Source organism: Muntiacus reevesi, chromosome X (assembly GCF_963930625.1).
Source record: "Muntiacus reevesi chromosome X, mMunRee1.1, whole genome shotgun sequence".
Lineage (NCBI taxonomy): Eukaryota > Metazoa > Chordata > Mammalia > Artiodactyla > Cervidae > Muntiacus > Muntiacus reevesi.
In genome coordinates this window covers 15,111,196-15,125,389 of record NC_089271.1, presented here as the reverse complement: position 1 = coordinate 15,125,389, position 14,194 = coordinate 15,111,196, and the positions used below count along the sequence as shown (strand labels likewise).

Sequence of the window (14,194 nt, the reverse complement as noted above, 5' to 3'; positions counted from 1 at the left end):
AGGGTGCCAGATTACTTGGTTGGGATTTCAGGCCAGCCCTTCCTGATTCCTCCCCTTCACTCGCAATCTAGGTAAGCACATCATGTTGGAAACATTTCTGAACACAAAGAACATCAACAAGATGAAGCAAACAACCTGACTGCACATTAAGCCAAGTTATCAGTTTGGTGGATCTTTAAAATGCACTGTGAGTTAGCCACAATACCCCAGGAATGTAGAGTGTTTATCGTGCTTAAGGACCCAGCTCAGATCAGGAGGTGAAAATAACCAGATCTCAGACTTTGAATAGGGAAGACTGCCAACTCCTTTTCACGTCACTTGCATTAAATGCACAAGACCAAATACACACAATATACTGACTGACACCAAGACTACATCAGAGCCAGCTTTGTTATCTGACATTTATTGTCACATAGCACCCCAGTTTCACAGCATGTACATTTTACAAAGTTGGAGATTCTAACCTACTATGTTCTCCACAGACTTTCCAACAAGCGTGAAAGAGAGGCAGTAAGGTTAGCTTGAGTTGACAAATCACAATCCAAATATAGGACACCCTGTATTTATTTATGTTTAAGACTAATATACATAGAGTTTCCAATGTTTAGCACATGAATGAGACTCTGGCTGAGTAAAAGATGAACACAACTTGTTAGCACATTATCATGAAAAGACAGAAGGCATCAAATATATAACTTTGCTGTTCCTCATTTTACTGTTCAATGTACCTGTAGTGAAAAAATATACATTTTTACTTTTGAGGTTAAAATAGACCATCAGCTGATTATCTCTCCGGGCCCACAGCTACAAAGACTAAAATGGCTATTCCCACCTCTGGCTCACTTGAAAACTGGATTTGTGCTGAAGACAAGAAGAATGGCAGTACTAAAGAAAAAGATATAACCAGCTCCCAGGGAGGTTACTGCCAAAGTCCTCATACAAGTCAACTCAAAATAAAAACCAATTCAACTCAGTTGACCTAATCTCCATACAAGGGGGCGCCTGCATCACCTGTTCCTTTCCCAAGGCAGGGCTCTCTGAAAGAGCTTTAGGATCCAATCCTGATGTTCAACCAAGTGCTTTATGACCAAACTGGGACCAGAACTTTCCCTACTGCCACCCTCAAATTCCAGTTCCAACCTGCTAAGTTCCAGTCTTCAGAATCATAAACCACTTTGTCCAATCTCCCACAGTCATGAACTTGGCTTAGAGCAAGACAAGAGAACCCATAAAACACAAAAACCAAACATTCCACAAGTACTGACAGCAGAGCACCGCTTCCATCACTAGAACAAGTCCTGTCGAAAACCTGAAATGCTTTTCGGAAAAGGTCCCTCTACCATCATGTATGTTAATTAACGTAGAAAACAATGAGATAAGCCTAAAAGTGACTGTGCACCTGGGATGTCTCGCCCACATTCACAGTCTGGCTGTTTCAGGAAATGTTTGGTAAGGCAATCTCTGAAAGCCTATTTGGAGAAGGAAGCAGCACGCAGATTTGGCTTACACTGCTTTGCATGTCTGGCCCTCTTGGTCTGCTGTTCTTACAGCCGCTCTTGGGAGGGTCACATAACTAGCTGCATCTCTCACTGCAAACAACAAAGTGGGGAGGCTCATAGAGTAAGACTCATAAACTGCTGTTGATGACTGATCTGCAGGTATTGGTGGGCAGCCTTCCTTAGCCTGGGCTGAAGGGGAAGCAAGATATGCCTCCAAAGACTCAGGATTCCAAAAGCCTGCATCCCCCTCACTTCTTACTAGGAATCTGAACCACACTGAGTCATGATGCAAAATACTATAACAAAGCACCCATAACTAAAGTGTATATTCAAGTGATCCTTTGAAATCAGTTTCAAAGAGTACACCTCAAACAGAGTCAACAACTTGGAAAGAGAAACCAAAGTTACTAGAATGTTCTCTTTAACTAGAGGAGAAAAAGACTTCTCAACTGAGATTTCATTTTGTTCACATTCACACTGTTCAAACCACAACCTGCTGAGTCCTACTTGTCAATAATATGGGAAGATTTGGTTGCTAGGATATTTGTAATTCTTTTCTTAATATTTTAAAAATCAAATTCCCTTAGTGATGTCTTGTCAGGAGGTGTGATTTTAGCTTGTGCTGAACAAATGTTTTTACCGCTAAGGTGTTATACTAAAATTGAGATCTTTCCAACCAGTATGTTTGCAAATGTCTGTCTTAACTGCAAGAAAAATATCCATTCCAGATTATTTTCTTATTGATCTTCTATTAATAAGCACAGATCTATCATTACCATGGTTATAAGCTCATCTAAGAAATGGACAAATATCATTTAGAAACAGACTAGAATTAAATCACATATGAAGAGAGGAATGCTTTGATGATAGTTCAGACATTACTAGGGAATCAAAGAAAAATTCATGTTTCTGATTACTCACCCTAAACTATGCTGAAATGGAATATTTGCAACCCAAGTAACCCATGCTATATCTAAGAAAACTATAACTTACTACATATTGAGTTCATTTCAATCACAGTAGTCTATTTTAAAAACAAACTCCCATAAGGAATACAGGAATGGAATTCATTCAAAGCAACAGCTGTCAAAAGTTCTGCCAAGAAACCCAGGGTAATTTACTACATCATGAAAGGTGAGGTGTTCAGAAGAACAAATAGTTCAATCCTATTCTTTCAGATTTTATTTTTTGCTTCAATCCAAGAGAAATATCTTGATCTCAAACTCACTAAAACATGTTTCCATATTTTAAAACTGATTAATTAAGTAAATAAAACATGGTAAATAGAAGAAACCCTTCTAAATCTATTTTTAGTACTGCTAGTGGCCAGAGGACTCAACTTAGAATCCATAAAATCCAACTCTGTCAATAGCTCCCTCCTTCTATGGATTCTTGGACTAGGAACTGTGGTTTCTTAGGGCCTTGGTTTCCCCAAAGCAGCTGCAGGATATGGGAACAGGTCCTCTCATCTTCAACATCCTACTGTGCAATGAGAAGAAAATGGGCACAGTTCCCAGCTAAGCGGCCTCCTCTCCTAACCAGATCCAAAGCATTTCTCTAATATTTATAAAGCAGTCAGATACTTCCAACTAAGGCAAATGTTTGCCTTGATTATGACACACTCCTCCATTCTACCTTTTGGGTTTGCTTCATGGCTGCTGGAGAGGGAGGTGGCCAAAGCAATAAGCCATAAACCAGAGATGCTGAGGTACCCAGTAAATCAGTAATATACTGTGCACTCATCCTTGGAACTATGAGACTCCTATGGAGGAAGAATGATTAACAATAAGGTTATTAAACCCTCGTGGATGGGGGCAACATCAACATTCTGCCCACAGATTTCTGCCCAACAAGCAGGTCTTACTCTTGAGCAGTTTTACAAAAGAGGTATAATGGTGACAGCAATAACCCAGTCTTCCTATAAATCACATCAAAGGCTCACAGAAACATTATCAGGAGTTATAATCCTAAATTAAAAACACACATCCTAAGAAAACAGAGAAACAAAGGATGAGCACTAGTTAGGTGACAATGATGTTGTATGTGTATTTAATTGGTTTTTTAAAAAAATTACTTCTAGGCAACTTAGAAACTGTGGTCACTATTAAGTCCAGTCAGGAAGGTGGGGTGTAGATAGTATTGTTGTGGGCTTTAATGCAATGCCTATCTTAAAATATTGGTGATACTATGCAACACATGAGCCTTTGACTATCCAGTGCAAGTTTTTTCCTTTAATGAAAACCAAGCCAACTAAAAAAAAACCCAAACTCCTAATTTGGCTCACTCTGGTTTTGGCTTGATGAGGGAAAAACATGTTAATATTTTTAAAATGTAGAACACAGACTAACATTCTTTAGTTTATATGTCTGCTTAATGGATATGAAGTGCTATCTGGAATGTGTGCGTATGTCCTGGAAGATTATGAGATAAAGTGCATATGCTAGACTTTCCTGGATTGAGTGGAACAAAAGACAAATATGATGTGAAATGTCTGCGACGTGGACACTGTTGATAAAATGTGTTGCAGCCCCCAGTTCTCAGAACATGTGAAAAGAAGGTTACCTAAAAAATGTTCACTCACCCATTCGTATCTTAGAAAAGGTTTAAACTAACTCTGAAACTCTTCCACAGGGACAAAAAAGGCAGCCAAAAGGGAAGGAAAGGGGACTAGAGAAAGAGTTCAAGTCTTAGGATTTTCAGAATCCAAGCAATTCTGAATCCTCTAATATATACAGAACAGAATCAACAATTTGTTTTTCTTTGGAAAAAATCATCTGTTTGAGCATTTCTCTTCTGCCACTAAACTATTGATAAAGCTTGCCAATGGAGTAAGGAAGCATTAGATAAATGCCTACTTCCTCTAAAAGCAGTCAACTCTATTGAAATTAAAGGCTTAGTTCTGCAAACTGGAGACCTCTGCTAAACCACTTCAGAAAGGACCTAGCACATGTCCCACAGTATCTTAAGAACTGGTAACCTAGCAAAATGCACAAGAGATGGCAAACTTGCCATCAGTATCTTGAACTGCTTTTATTTTTTTTTCATTTATTTTTATTAGTTGGAGGCTAATTACTTTACAATATTGTAGTGGTTTTTGCCGTACATTGACATGAATCAGCCATGGATTTACATGTGTTGAACTGCTTTTAAAGCTGGACAGCCCAGATATCTGGGAGGGTCAGTCAATTCCCACTGTCAACTTGAGCTTACAGGATAAGCAGGGGCTATGTAAATTTCTATAGAATACTGGCTTCTGTGATTTGAGCTTACTGTTTTACATCACTTACACTGAAATCGGTTGGCTCCTCTTAACTGCACATAAACCAATCCCTCCTCAAGAGTACACTTCACAGAGAACAAAATAATCATATATCAAGTGTAAGGATTGGCTTTCTTTCATTGTTTCTTCAAACCCAATACACTTGTGATCTGGGTTAAAATAACAAAGACAAAAATAACTACCAAAGACTGTTGGATTACTGGTAATAATAATTGCCCCTTCTTCCTTAGTTTGAATACCTGGGTTCAAACAACAAATATTCATCAGTCCAAACAGTCTCATCAGCCTTTCACATTTGATGAGTGGTTTCCAAATTCATGCATTTACAGATATATTAACCCATGCAGGATAGAAGTAGAGATCTGGCAACTAGTTATTTAATTTGATTGGGCAAGGCAGTTAGGGCAGATTGCTCTTGTCCAAAAACCTGCATGAAAGGGCTGAGTTATCTGTGTTGACAGCCTAGCTGGGCCAAGTTAAACAGATCATGGACAAAACTACTACTTCACAGAGGTGTAAGACTGAATAAGTCTTTGCTATTCCATAGAAAACAATGGTCATGTATTATTCATAGCTAGATATAATATCAAAATGGCACTAGAGAAGCAATTTTTGGCATATATATAGTGGTGGAGGGTACAGTGCCAGTCTAAAGTTAATTATTTTGTTTACTTCTAGTTTTGTTTTTATCATCATCATGCCAAAGACTATCCAACTATCCAGTTGGAATCACAATTATTCAGGAAACCAATCCACTATATATGATATACATATGAAAATAAAACAAGCATCCTGAAGGTACTGGGTTACAAGGTATTGTATAAATCATAAACTCTTTAAATAAATAATGCTCTAAATTGTTTTTATTTGCTAGAAGATTGGTTTTCAATTAGGAGCAACATCTAACACCTTGAGGAAATACTTAAGAATGGGAGATAAATTCCACTGGTAATTACAATTTTAAGTGTGACAATCAGTTGCATTTTTTCCACCACAGTAAAAATGTACGCGTGAAGCACAAGAGAAAAGGTGATATTGATTACATTCTGCTGCTCAGAGCTTTTGACACAGTTTCAGACATCTATGACAAGTAGTTGCGTTGAAACATTCAAAGGAAAGATCTTGGCAGAAAAGGTCACCCACTGTTACTTGAATCTTGTGTGTCGGGGGGTCACAATACAGTGACTGGACGAAGTTGTTCCAATTGGTTTTCCAATGCAATCCGTTCTTGATGAACCTCCTGAGTTGTACAAAAGAAAGAGAAGAGAGGGGTCATTTATTGGGATCATCCCCACTTCATCTGATATTAAAAAGAAACTTATGACTGGACCCACAAGCATTCAGGTGCCATATAACTCAAGGATGAGTAGACTGGGAGGCACTGTATTTGAAGCTGGTGACAGGACACAGGAGGCTTCACAATTTGTAGTCTCTCAATTCCTTTCGTAAGATGATGAAATGAAACTAATTGATCAACCCTCACTCCTCCCCACACCTAAATCTCACACTCAGTTTTTAACAGGATCAGTGGCTGGCACAGAAGGATGTTAAAAATAAAAAGACTGATTAGAAGGGAGCAGAAAAGCAAAAGCAGACTCCTAATACTGAGAGGTGGGTCATCAGGACTACATTTCTAGTTCCAATCTCTTGTTTCTAATCCAGCACCATACTGGATCAGGACCAAGGGATAAGAAGGACACTGGCTGTCCTTCCACTAAAGTGTCATCCAGGATCCTGCATTTGTGGCTGAAGGTGTGTCTTCTCAGCTAAAGGGAGAAAAGAGGATCTGCAGTCTGCTATTTGGGAACTCAAACTCTGAGCCCTAAAACAGACCTAATGACAAGGAGAGCACATAAAGGCACTGTGAAGTAGAATCAGTCAAGGTGGAAAAGAAGTCTATATAAAGGCTCAATTCTGAGACATCCCAGAAGAACAAACATGATGAAAATCATTATGGAACTCAACAAGAGTTTATTTACCTACCCTCCTTCCTACCATCCAACAGGCTCTGAATATATATCTACTAAGGGCCTGGTTCTGCTCTGGGTGTGATGATACTACCAAGGAACAAAACAGTTCAAACCAATGCCCTTAGAGGGCTTATACTCAAATGGCTGGAGAAAGATAAGAAAGTTTAAAAAAAAAACAAAGAGATACTTTCAGGAGGCTTTCAGAAGCAAATAAGCTGCTGTAATAGAGGGTAATGGTAGATCTGGGAGAAAGGTGGAGAGCATGGTCAGGGAAGGTTTCTCAGAGCTGATGCTACTGAGAAGAGACTTGAATGAAGTGAGAGGTGAGCCACGTGAAGATACAGGTGAAGGATATTCAATGAGACAAAATGGCAACAACCAAGGCTGCAAAGGAGGGAGCAAGCTTGGTGTGTTTGATAAACCACAAGGCTTGTGTGACCAAAAACAGAGGGGACAATGAAGACCTTGGCAGGAACTAAAGTCAGAGAGTTAGGCAGGGACCTGGCAGACAGAGTAAGGAGTGTGGATGCCATTCAAAGTGAAGGGGCACAGCAATGAAAGCTTTGAATCAGGAAAGGCATGTGGCCTAATTTCAAATTCAGAATTCTCACTCTGTCTTTTGTGTAGACAATAGATTGTAGCAGGACAAGAGTCGGAGCAGAGAGTATTTAGGAGGTTACTTATGAAACCAGGTGAGAAATGAAAATGGCTTAGATCAAGGTAGTAGCCACAGAGAGGAGGAGATGGGTTCTGGACATACTTTAAATCTAGAACTAATAGGACATGTTGATAAAGCTGATGTAGGAAAGAAGGAAGAGGATTTGGAATTGAGCAAGAGGGTGGCTGGTAGTGTGGGATTAATTGAGAACAAGAAGACTGGATGAGAAATGGACATTTCAAGGAGACAGTTGGGAATGAAGCATCTGAGATGTGTATATTAGGAGAAAGAATAAGCAGTTGTAAATGCATGTCTAGAGCTTAGAAGAAAGAGAAGAGGGGCTTTAGACATAAATTTGTGAGGTTGGATGGCCTTCAAAGCCATAGGATTAGGTACCATCACCCAGCAAAATAATAAAGATGGAATAAAGATGGTGCTGGATCTGAACCTATGTACCAAACTCATCCCCTACTGGAACTCTAAAACAATTTTTTTAAATTAGGGGTGGGGTGGGGGTCACAGACACACAAGGACAGGGAAGACAACAGGGAAGAGGTGATAGCAACAAAACTGGTAAGCTGGAAGGCAAACTAATTAATGCTGAATGAATCAGCTAATTCAAGAAAAACAAGTGTGGGGATTCTCCCAGTTGCTGAATACGTCTGTTCCAATGATGCCTGATGGAACTGGACGGAATAACCACAGGGTGGATTTGGGGATAAACTGGACGCACTGTGAGATGTACCTGAGCTTCAGCTCAACTGATCACGTGATCTCCAGAAGCTCCTACTCTCACTGGTGAAACATAGGGACATTTTGGATCTTCAGGAATGAATGTCAGTTTAGAGCCTGTGTTCAGTAAACCTTCCCAAACCTGATGAGTCCCTTTTCCCCAGTGCACAGTCACACTGGTAAAAGGGCACAAGGCTCTATGGGAAAGTCTGAGAGAAAGACTAACAATATAAACTTTTGGCTGCAGAGTGGGGTCCTTCTTGCAGGTAACTAAGGTGCCCCTTTATTCAAGGCTTCTGTATGTGTAAACTCAGTCGGGGAACTGACTGAGAGGCCATGACTAGAGCTCCACTTGATGATTCTTCAGATTTCTGTTAGCTAGACCTTGAACTTTTTCACTTCCTCAGATCAAGTAAATAAAAGTGCATTGCAAGCTAAGGATGGAGATAAAACAAGAAACAGTCTGATTTTACATAGAAGAATCCCTAAAAGACACAAACTGGCAGTGTCAGATATCTATGAAAGTGAACGTGAAAGAAGGAAAGAGGATTGTCTTAAAGAAGTGTTCCTTGAAAGTCTGAATCAGAAGTAATCAGATTCCCAAATTCTTCTTGCCACTAGGGTAGAACACTGAAGATTTATTCCTTTGAAAGGCAAAACAGATGACCTCTGGAATACCAATACACAGATACAGTTAAGGACAAAAAACTAGACTGGAAATAGGGGGGTTAAATGAATACCCTGAATACTGAGAACCAGAGTCCTCTGCTCCACTGGACCACGTGTTCCTTACATGCAAGAGACCAGAAGAGTCTCTTCCTTGAGGAGTTCAGTCAGACCAAGAAGAAAAAGCCAACCACACTGTCTTTGGGGATTCCCCAACTCTACAGCTCAGTCAAATTGGGGGAGAATGAAGCTCAAAGATGACAAGTCCCACAACAGGCTATGGACCTGCAATCTGCATTCTCATCCTCCTCCCAAATATAAGCAGAGAAGGACCATCAGCTATTGAAGGAAAGTATCAGCTATTGAAGGAAAGTATGTAATGAGAAGTATATACAACAAAATAAAAAAATATTGAGGAAGAAGAAAAACTACAATTAAGAGACGATATTACAACCATAAAACAAGAATAGGATGCCATCAAAAAGAAACAAGCAGAGAACGAAAAAAAATGAACTCTTGGTTATTAAGCATAGGAGGTTTAGAGCTTAAAAATAAGTAAATCTCCACATATAGACCAAAAAAAGAAACTAGAAGAGAGAAATTAGAAAACAAAACTAAGAAGTTCAGTGTCAGAAAAATATCAGGAAGGGAGAACAGGGAAAATGGGGGGTCAATAAAAATCAAGAAAACTCCCAGGACTGAAGAATATGGGTTTCCAAATTAAAAAGGCCTACGAAGTATAGAGACCAGTGGATAACAGTGACCTATGCCAACACAAGAGGTGGGGGTAGAGGGGAAGCGAAAGCAAAATGCAAAACAAAAACAAGGTCACATACAAAGATTCATAAAACAGAATGACGTTTGACATTTTTCAAAATTTTATTTTTTATCATATGGTAAAGTTGACTGTATAGTTCCACAAATGTTAACACATATAGATTTGTGTAACTGCCACCACAAAGTGGGTACATTACAGTTCCAATAACCAAAAAGCTCCCTGGTACTACTCACTGACATATAAACCTTTACCACAGGCATAATAACCCTTGACAGCCAGTGGTCTGTATTTCCAGCACTATACAAAAGTTTGCCTTTTCAAGAATGTCAAATAAAAGGAATCATGTAGTACCTAACTTTTTGACACTGGCTTGTCTCATTCAAGATAATGCCTTTGAGTTTCATTCAAATTACTGTGTCTATCACTCCTTCTGCTCACTGAATACTATTTCATTGTACTCGGTTTATCCATTCATCCTTTGAAGGATATCGGTGTTGTTTCCAAGTTTCAGCTATCATGTAAAATTGTTATTAATGTTTACATACTGCTGGGTCACAGGGTTAAGTGTATATATAACTTCACAAGAAACTGACAAATGATTTTTCAGAGTGGGGTACCATTTGGCATTCTCACCACCAATTCATGAGGGTTCCAGGTGACAGCACTTGATGCTGTCACGATTTTCTGTTTTAACAATTCTATCACTGTGTGTGGTGGTCTGTGATCATGGTTTCAATTTGCATTTGCCTAATGGCTAACAATGCTGAATATCTTTGCACATGTTTATTTGCCATCCTTATATCCTCTTTGGTGAAGTATCTGTTCAAATTCTTTGCCCATTTTTACACTGGGTTGGTTGAGCTTTGAGAATTCTTATTACTGAGTTTTGAGAGTTCTTTATATAATTTGGACACAAGTCCTTTGTCAAAAAACATGTGTTGCAAATATTTTCTTCCAGTCTATAGCTTGTCTCTTAATTCTCTTGACAGTGTTTTTGACAGAGCTAAAGTTTTTAATCTTGATAAAGTCCAATTTATTGACTTTTTCTGTGTTTGTGCTTCTGGCATCATTTCTAACCTTGGGTCACAAAAACTTTTTCCTATGTTTTTTCCTACAGGTTTTAAATTTATACCTTTATGTTTTACATTTGCTTCTATGACTCATCTCAAGTTAATCTTTATATCAAAAGTGAGATTTTTTGGTCAAGGTTCATGCTTTTACAGATGGATGACCAATTGCTACAAAACAATATGTTGAAAAGACTATCCTTTCCTCAATAAACTGATTTTGTACATTTGTCAAAGATCAAATGCTTATATTCACATAGTCTACTTCAGGACTTCTAATCCTGCTCCACTGATTCATCATTAATCCCATACTGTCTTGATTACTGAAGCCTGATACTGAAAGTGATTCCTCCATCTTTGTTCTTTTTTTTTTTTTAAAAGAAATAAAAAAGAGTCAATTAAAGATGAATAATGCAATAAATGAGATCAAAAACACTCTGGAGGGAACCAAGAGTAGAATAACGGAGACAGAAGATAGGATAAGTGAGGTAGAAGATAAAATGGTGGAAATAAATGAAGCAGAGAGGAAAAAAGAAAAAAGAATCAAAAGAAATGAGGACAACCTCAGGGATCTCTGGGACAATGTTCTTCTTTTTCAAATTTGTTTTAGCTATTCCAGTTCCTTGGCCTTTACATATAAATTATAGGATTCGCTGGTCTATGTCTACAAAACATCCTACTGGGGTTTTGATTAACTGCAAGGATTCTATAGATCACCCTAGAGAAAAATAGTATTACTACTATGCTGAGTCTTCCAATCCACAAGCTACGTATGTTTTTCCCTTTATTTAGGTCTTCTTAGATTTCTTTTAGCAGCATTTTGCACATTTCAGCATACAGATGAATTTATACTTAAGTAGTTTATTTGGCAGGGGGAACAAGCTATTGTGGATACTATTGTTTTCAAATTTCTGTGTCAAGCTGTTTGTTTATTACTTGTATATAGAAATACGATTGCTTTCTGTGTGACCTTATATTCTGTGACCTTCATAAACTCAATTAGGAAATGAAATTTTAAGAAACAATTTGCAAATACTTACACACTCAGAACCACTGACAGGTTTTCTAAAATTTCAACAGTTAGAGAATAGTGAAAAATTTATACTACTTGATTTCAAGAGTTACAGAAATCAAGACCATGTAGTATCAGTATAAAGATCAACAAACAGGTTAACCGAATGGAGTAAGAACCCATAAATAAATCACACTTACATGGTTATTAGATTTTGAGAACAGCATCAGAGTAATCCAAGAAGGAAAAGAAACTTTTCTACAAATGATACTAGATTAATGAAATACTGATATGGGAAAAAATGAACCTTGACCCTAATCTTACAACATACATAAAACTCAATTCAAAATGAATCATAGATACTGGTGCACTCACTATGGAAAACACTATGGAAGTTCATTTAAAAACTTAAAACTACCAGTTGTGATGTCAGCAGCATGGCTGAATAAGACATCCCTTGTCCATGTCCCCCTGTCAATGACAATTTGACATCCATTCACAAAGTGTCTTTGTGGGAGTTATGGGATCCAGCACCATATGTGAGACACCAGGAGGTGTCTCATCCAGCCATGCATCTGGTAATAGGCACACAGATCTCAGTTCTGGCTCTGAACCCAGCAGGGTCCAAGAAACAGCTCTAGGCCCTCAGCCACAGTCCATGAAACTCTTGCAAACACTGTTTTAGACAATCACCCTGAGATGAAAGAACTTTTGTGGAAGTCCAAGTTTCAAGCAAAATGTTAGAGAAAAATAACACAAGTCTGGATGCACTGGGAGTGTAAGAACTGTTTGACTACTCACATCATCTTACACCAAGGCAGCACAGTTTATGACTAGAAAAGATTCTGGCTCATAATTTCTCCCAGGAAAGTGCATACCTGAGTAACCAAGTTCCCCAGGTAGAGTACTGAATTGTGAACTGCATGACTGGAGGTGGGGAGGAGGAAGAGGCTGGGAGAGTGGCAGATAGGACTCCCAAAAGGGATTAAAGGAACATGGGCCCTACTAAATGTCCCATGGGGCGCCACCAAGAAGCCCACCCATAACCCTGCCCGTAAGTTGGGCATCCTCCAACTACCTATGAGGCATTTCAGCACTCCATGGGCCTTACACACACCATCAACCTGTGGCCAGTTCCTTGTTAACATTCCTGATGGTGAGTGAACACATGCAGAAAGACTTGCTGGCCCAAATCTGTAGGTCATGAGAGACCACAAATTTGAGCAGTAGTGCCATCTTTGGGAAAATAAAAGGGAGGCTGTCAGCACTCGGCCTTGTGTTTTGCAGGATGATAACAAGGCATACAAGATTAAGAATTGTGTCATAAGAAGGAACAATAAGTGCTGAGCAAGTGCATCTATAGAAGATCTGAGAAATTGTCAGAATCTCTAACAGGGCTGATCTAAAGTAGTTTTGGAGGAGGTAACTGCTACTTCAAATGTGACGATAGCAACATAAAACTTCAAGGAAACATGACGCCACCAAATTACAATCATCTTCCAGTAACCCATCCCAAAGACATGGAGATATAGGATTTACCCAATAAAGAATTTAAATGGCTATTTTAAGGAAACTCAATGTACTGCAAGAAAACACAGAAAGACGTCAATTAAATCAGGAAAACTATACTACATGAATAAAATAAGAAGTTTAACAAAGTGATAGAAATCATAAAGCCACAAGACATTCTGGAGCTGAATAAGAAAATGAATGAATTAAAAATATAATAGAGAACATCAACATCAGAATGGATCAAGCAGAATAAAGAATCTAAGATATATAGCTTCAAGGGTTTTGAAACTATCCAGCCAGAGGAGAACAAAGAAAAAAGAAATTTAAAAGAATGAAGAAAGGTACATGATCTATGCAATGTCATCAAAAGAAATAATTTGTGAATTATTAGAGTTCCTGAAGTGAAGAGAGAGGAGGACAGAAAGCTTATTTGAAGAAATAATGGCTGAGAACTTTCTAAATATGGAGAGGGATATGGATATCCAAGTTCATGAAGCTCAAAGTTCAATCAAACGAACTCCACTGAAGAGTTCCTCTTTTTTTTATTTATTTTTTATTTTTTTTATTAGTTGGAGGCTAATTACTTCACAGCATTTCAGTGGGTTTTGTCATACACTGACATGAATCAGCCATGGAGCTACACGTATTCCCCATCCCGATCCCGCCTCCCAGAAGAGTTCCTCTTTAAGATTCATTATAATAAACTTGTCAAAACTCAAAGAGAAAAATCTTAAAAGAAGCAAGAGAAAAGAAATTTACAACTTAAAAGGGACTTCTTATAAGGCTATCAGTGGATTTCTTAGCACCCTTTGAGACAGTGAGATGATAATACAAAGTGCTCATAGAAAAAAAAATTACCAAACAAGAATACTCTATTCAACAAAGTTATCCTTCAGAAATCAAGGAGGGATAAAAGATTTTCCCACACAAACAAAAGTCGAGGGAGTTGGTCACCACCAGATCTGCCTTACAAGAAATGTAGAAAGAAGTTCTTCAAGCTGAAATGAAAGGATTCTAATT

General features: G+C 38.4%; 1 protein-coding gene across 2 annotated transcripts in view; it reads right to left on the bottom strand.

The window, feature by feature from the left end:
* Positions 1-413: 413 nt before the first annotated feature.
* REPS2 (RALBP1 associated Eps domain containing 2) overlaps positions 414-14,194 on the bottom strand; it is a 254,183-nt gene continuing 240,402 nt past the window's right edge. For both annotated transcript variants that reach the window (XM_065916435.1, XM_065916436.1), the window contains exon 18: positions 414-6,019. In XM_065916435.1, coding sequence (XP_065772507.1) covers positions 5,951-6,019 — 69 coding nt within the window. In that variant the 3' untranslated portion in view covers positions 414-5,950. The remainder of the gene's footprint in view (positions 6,020-14,194) is intronic.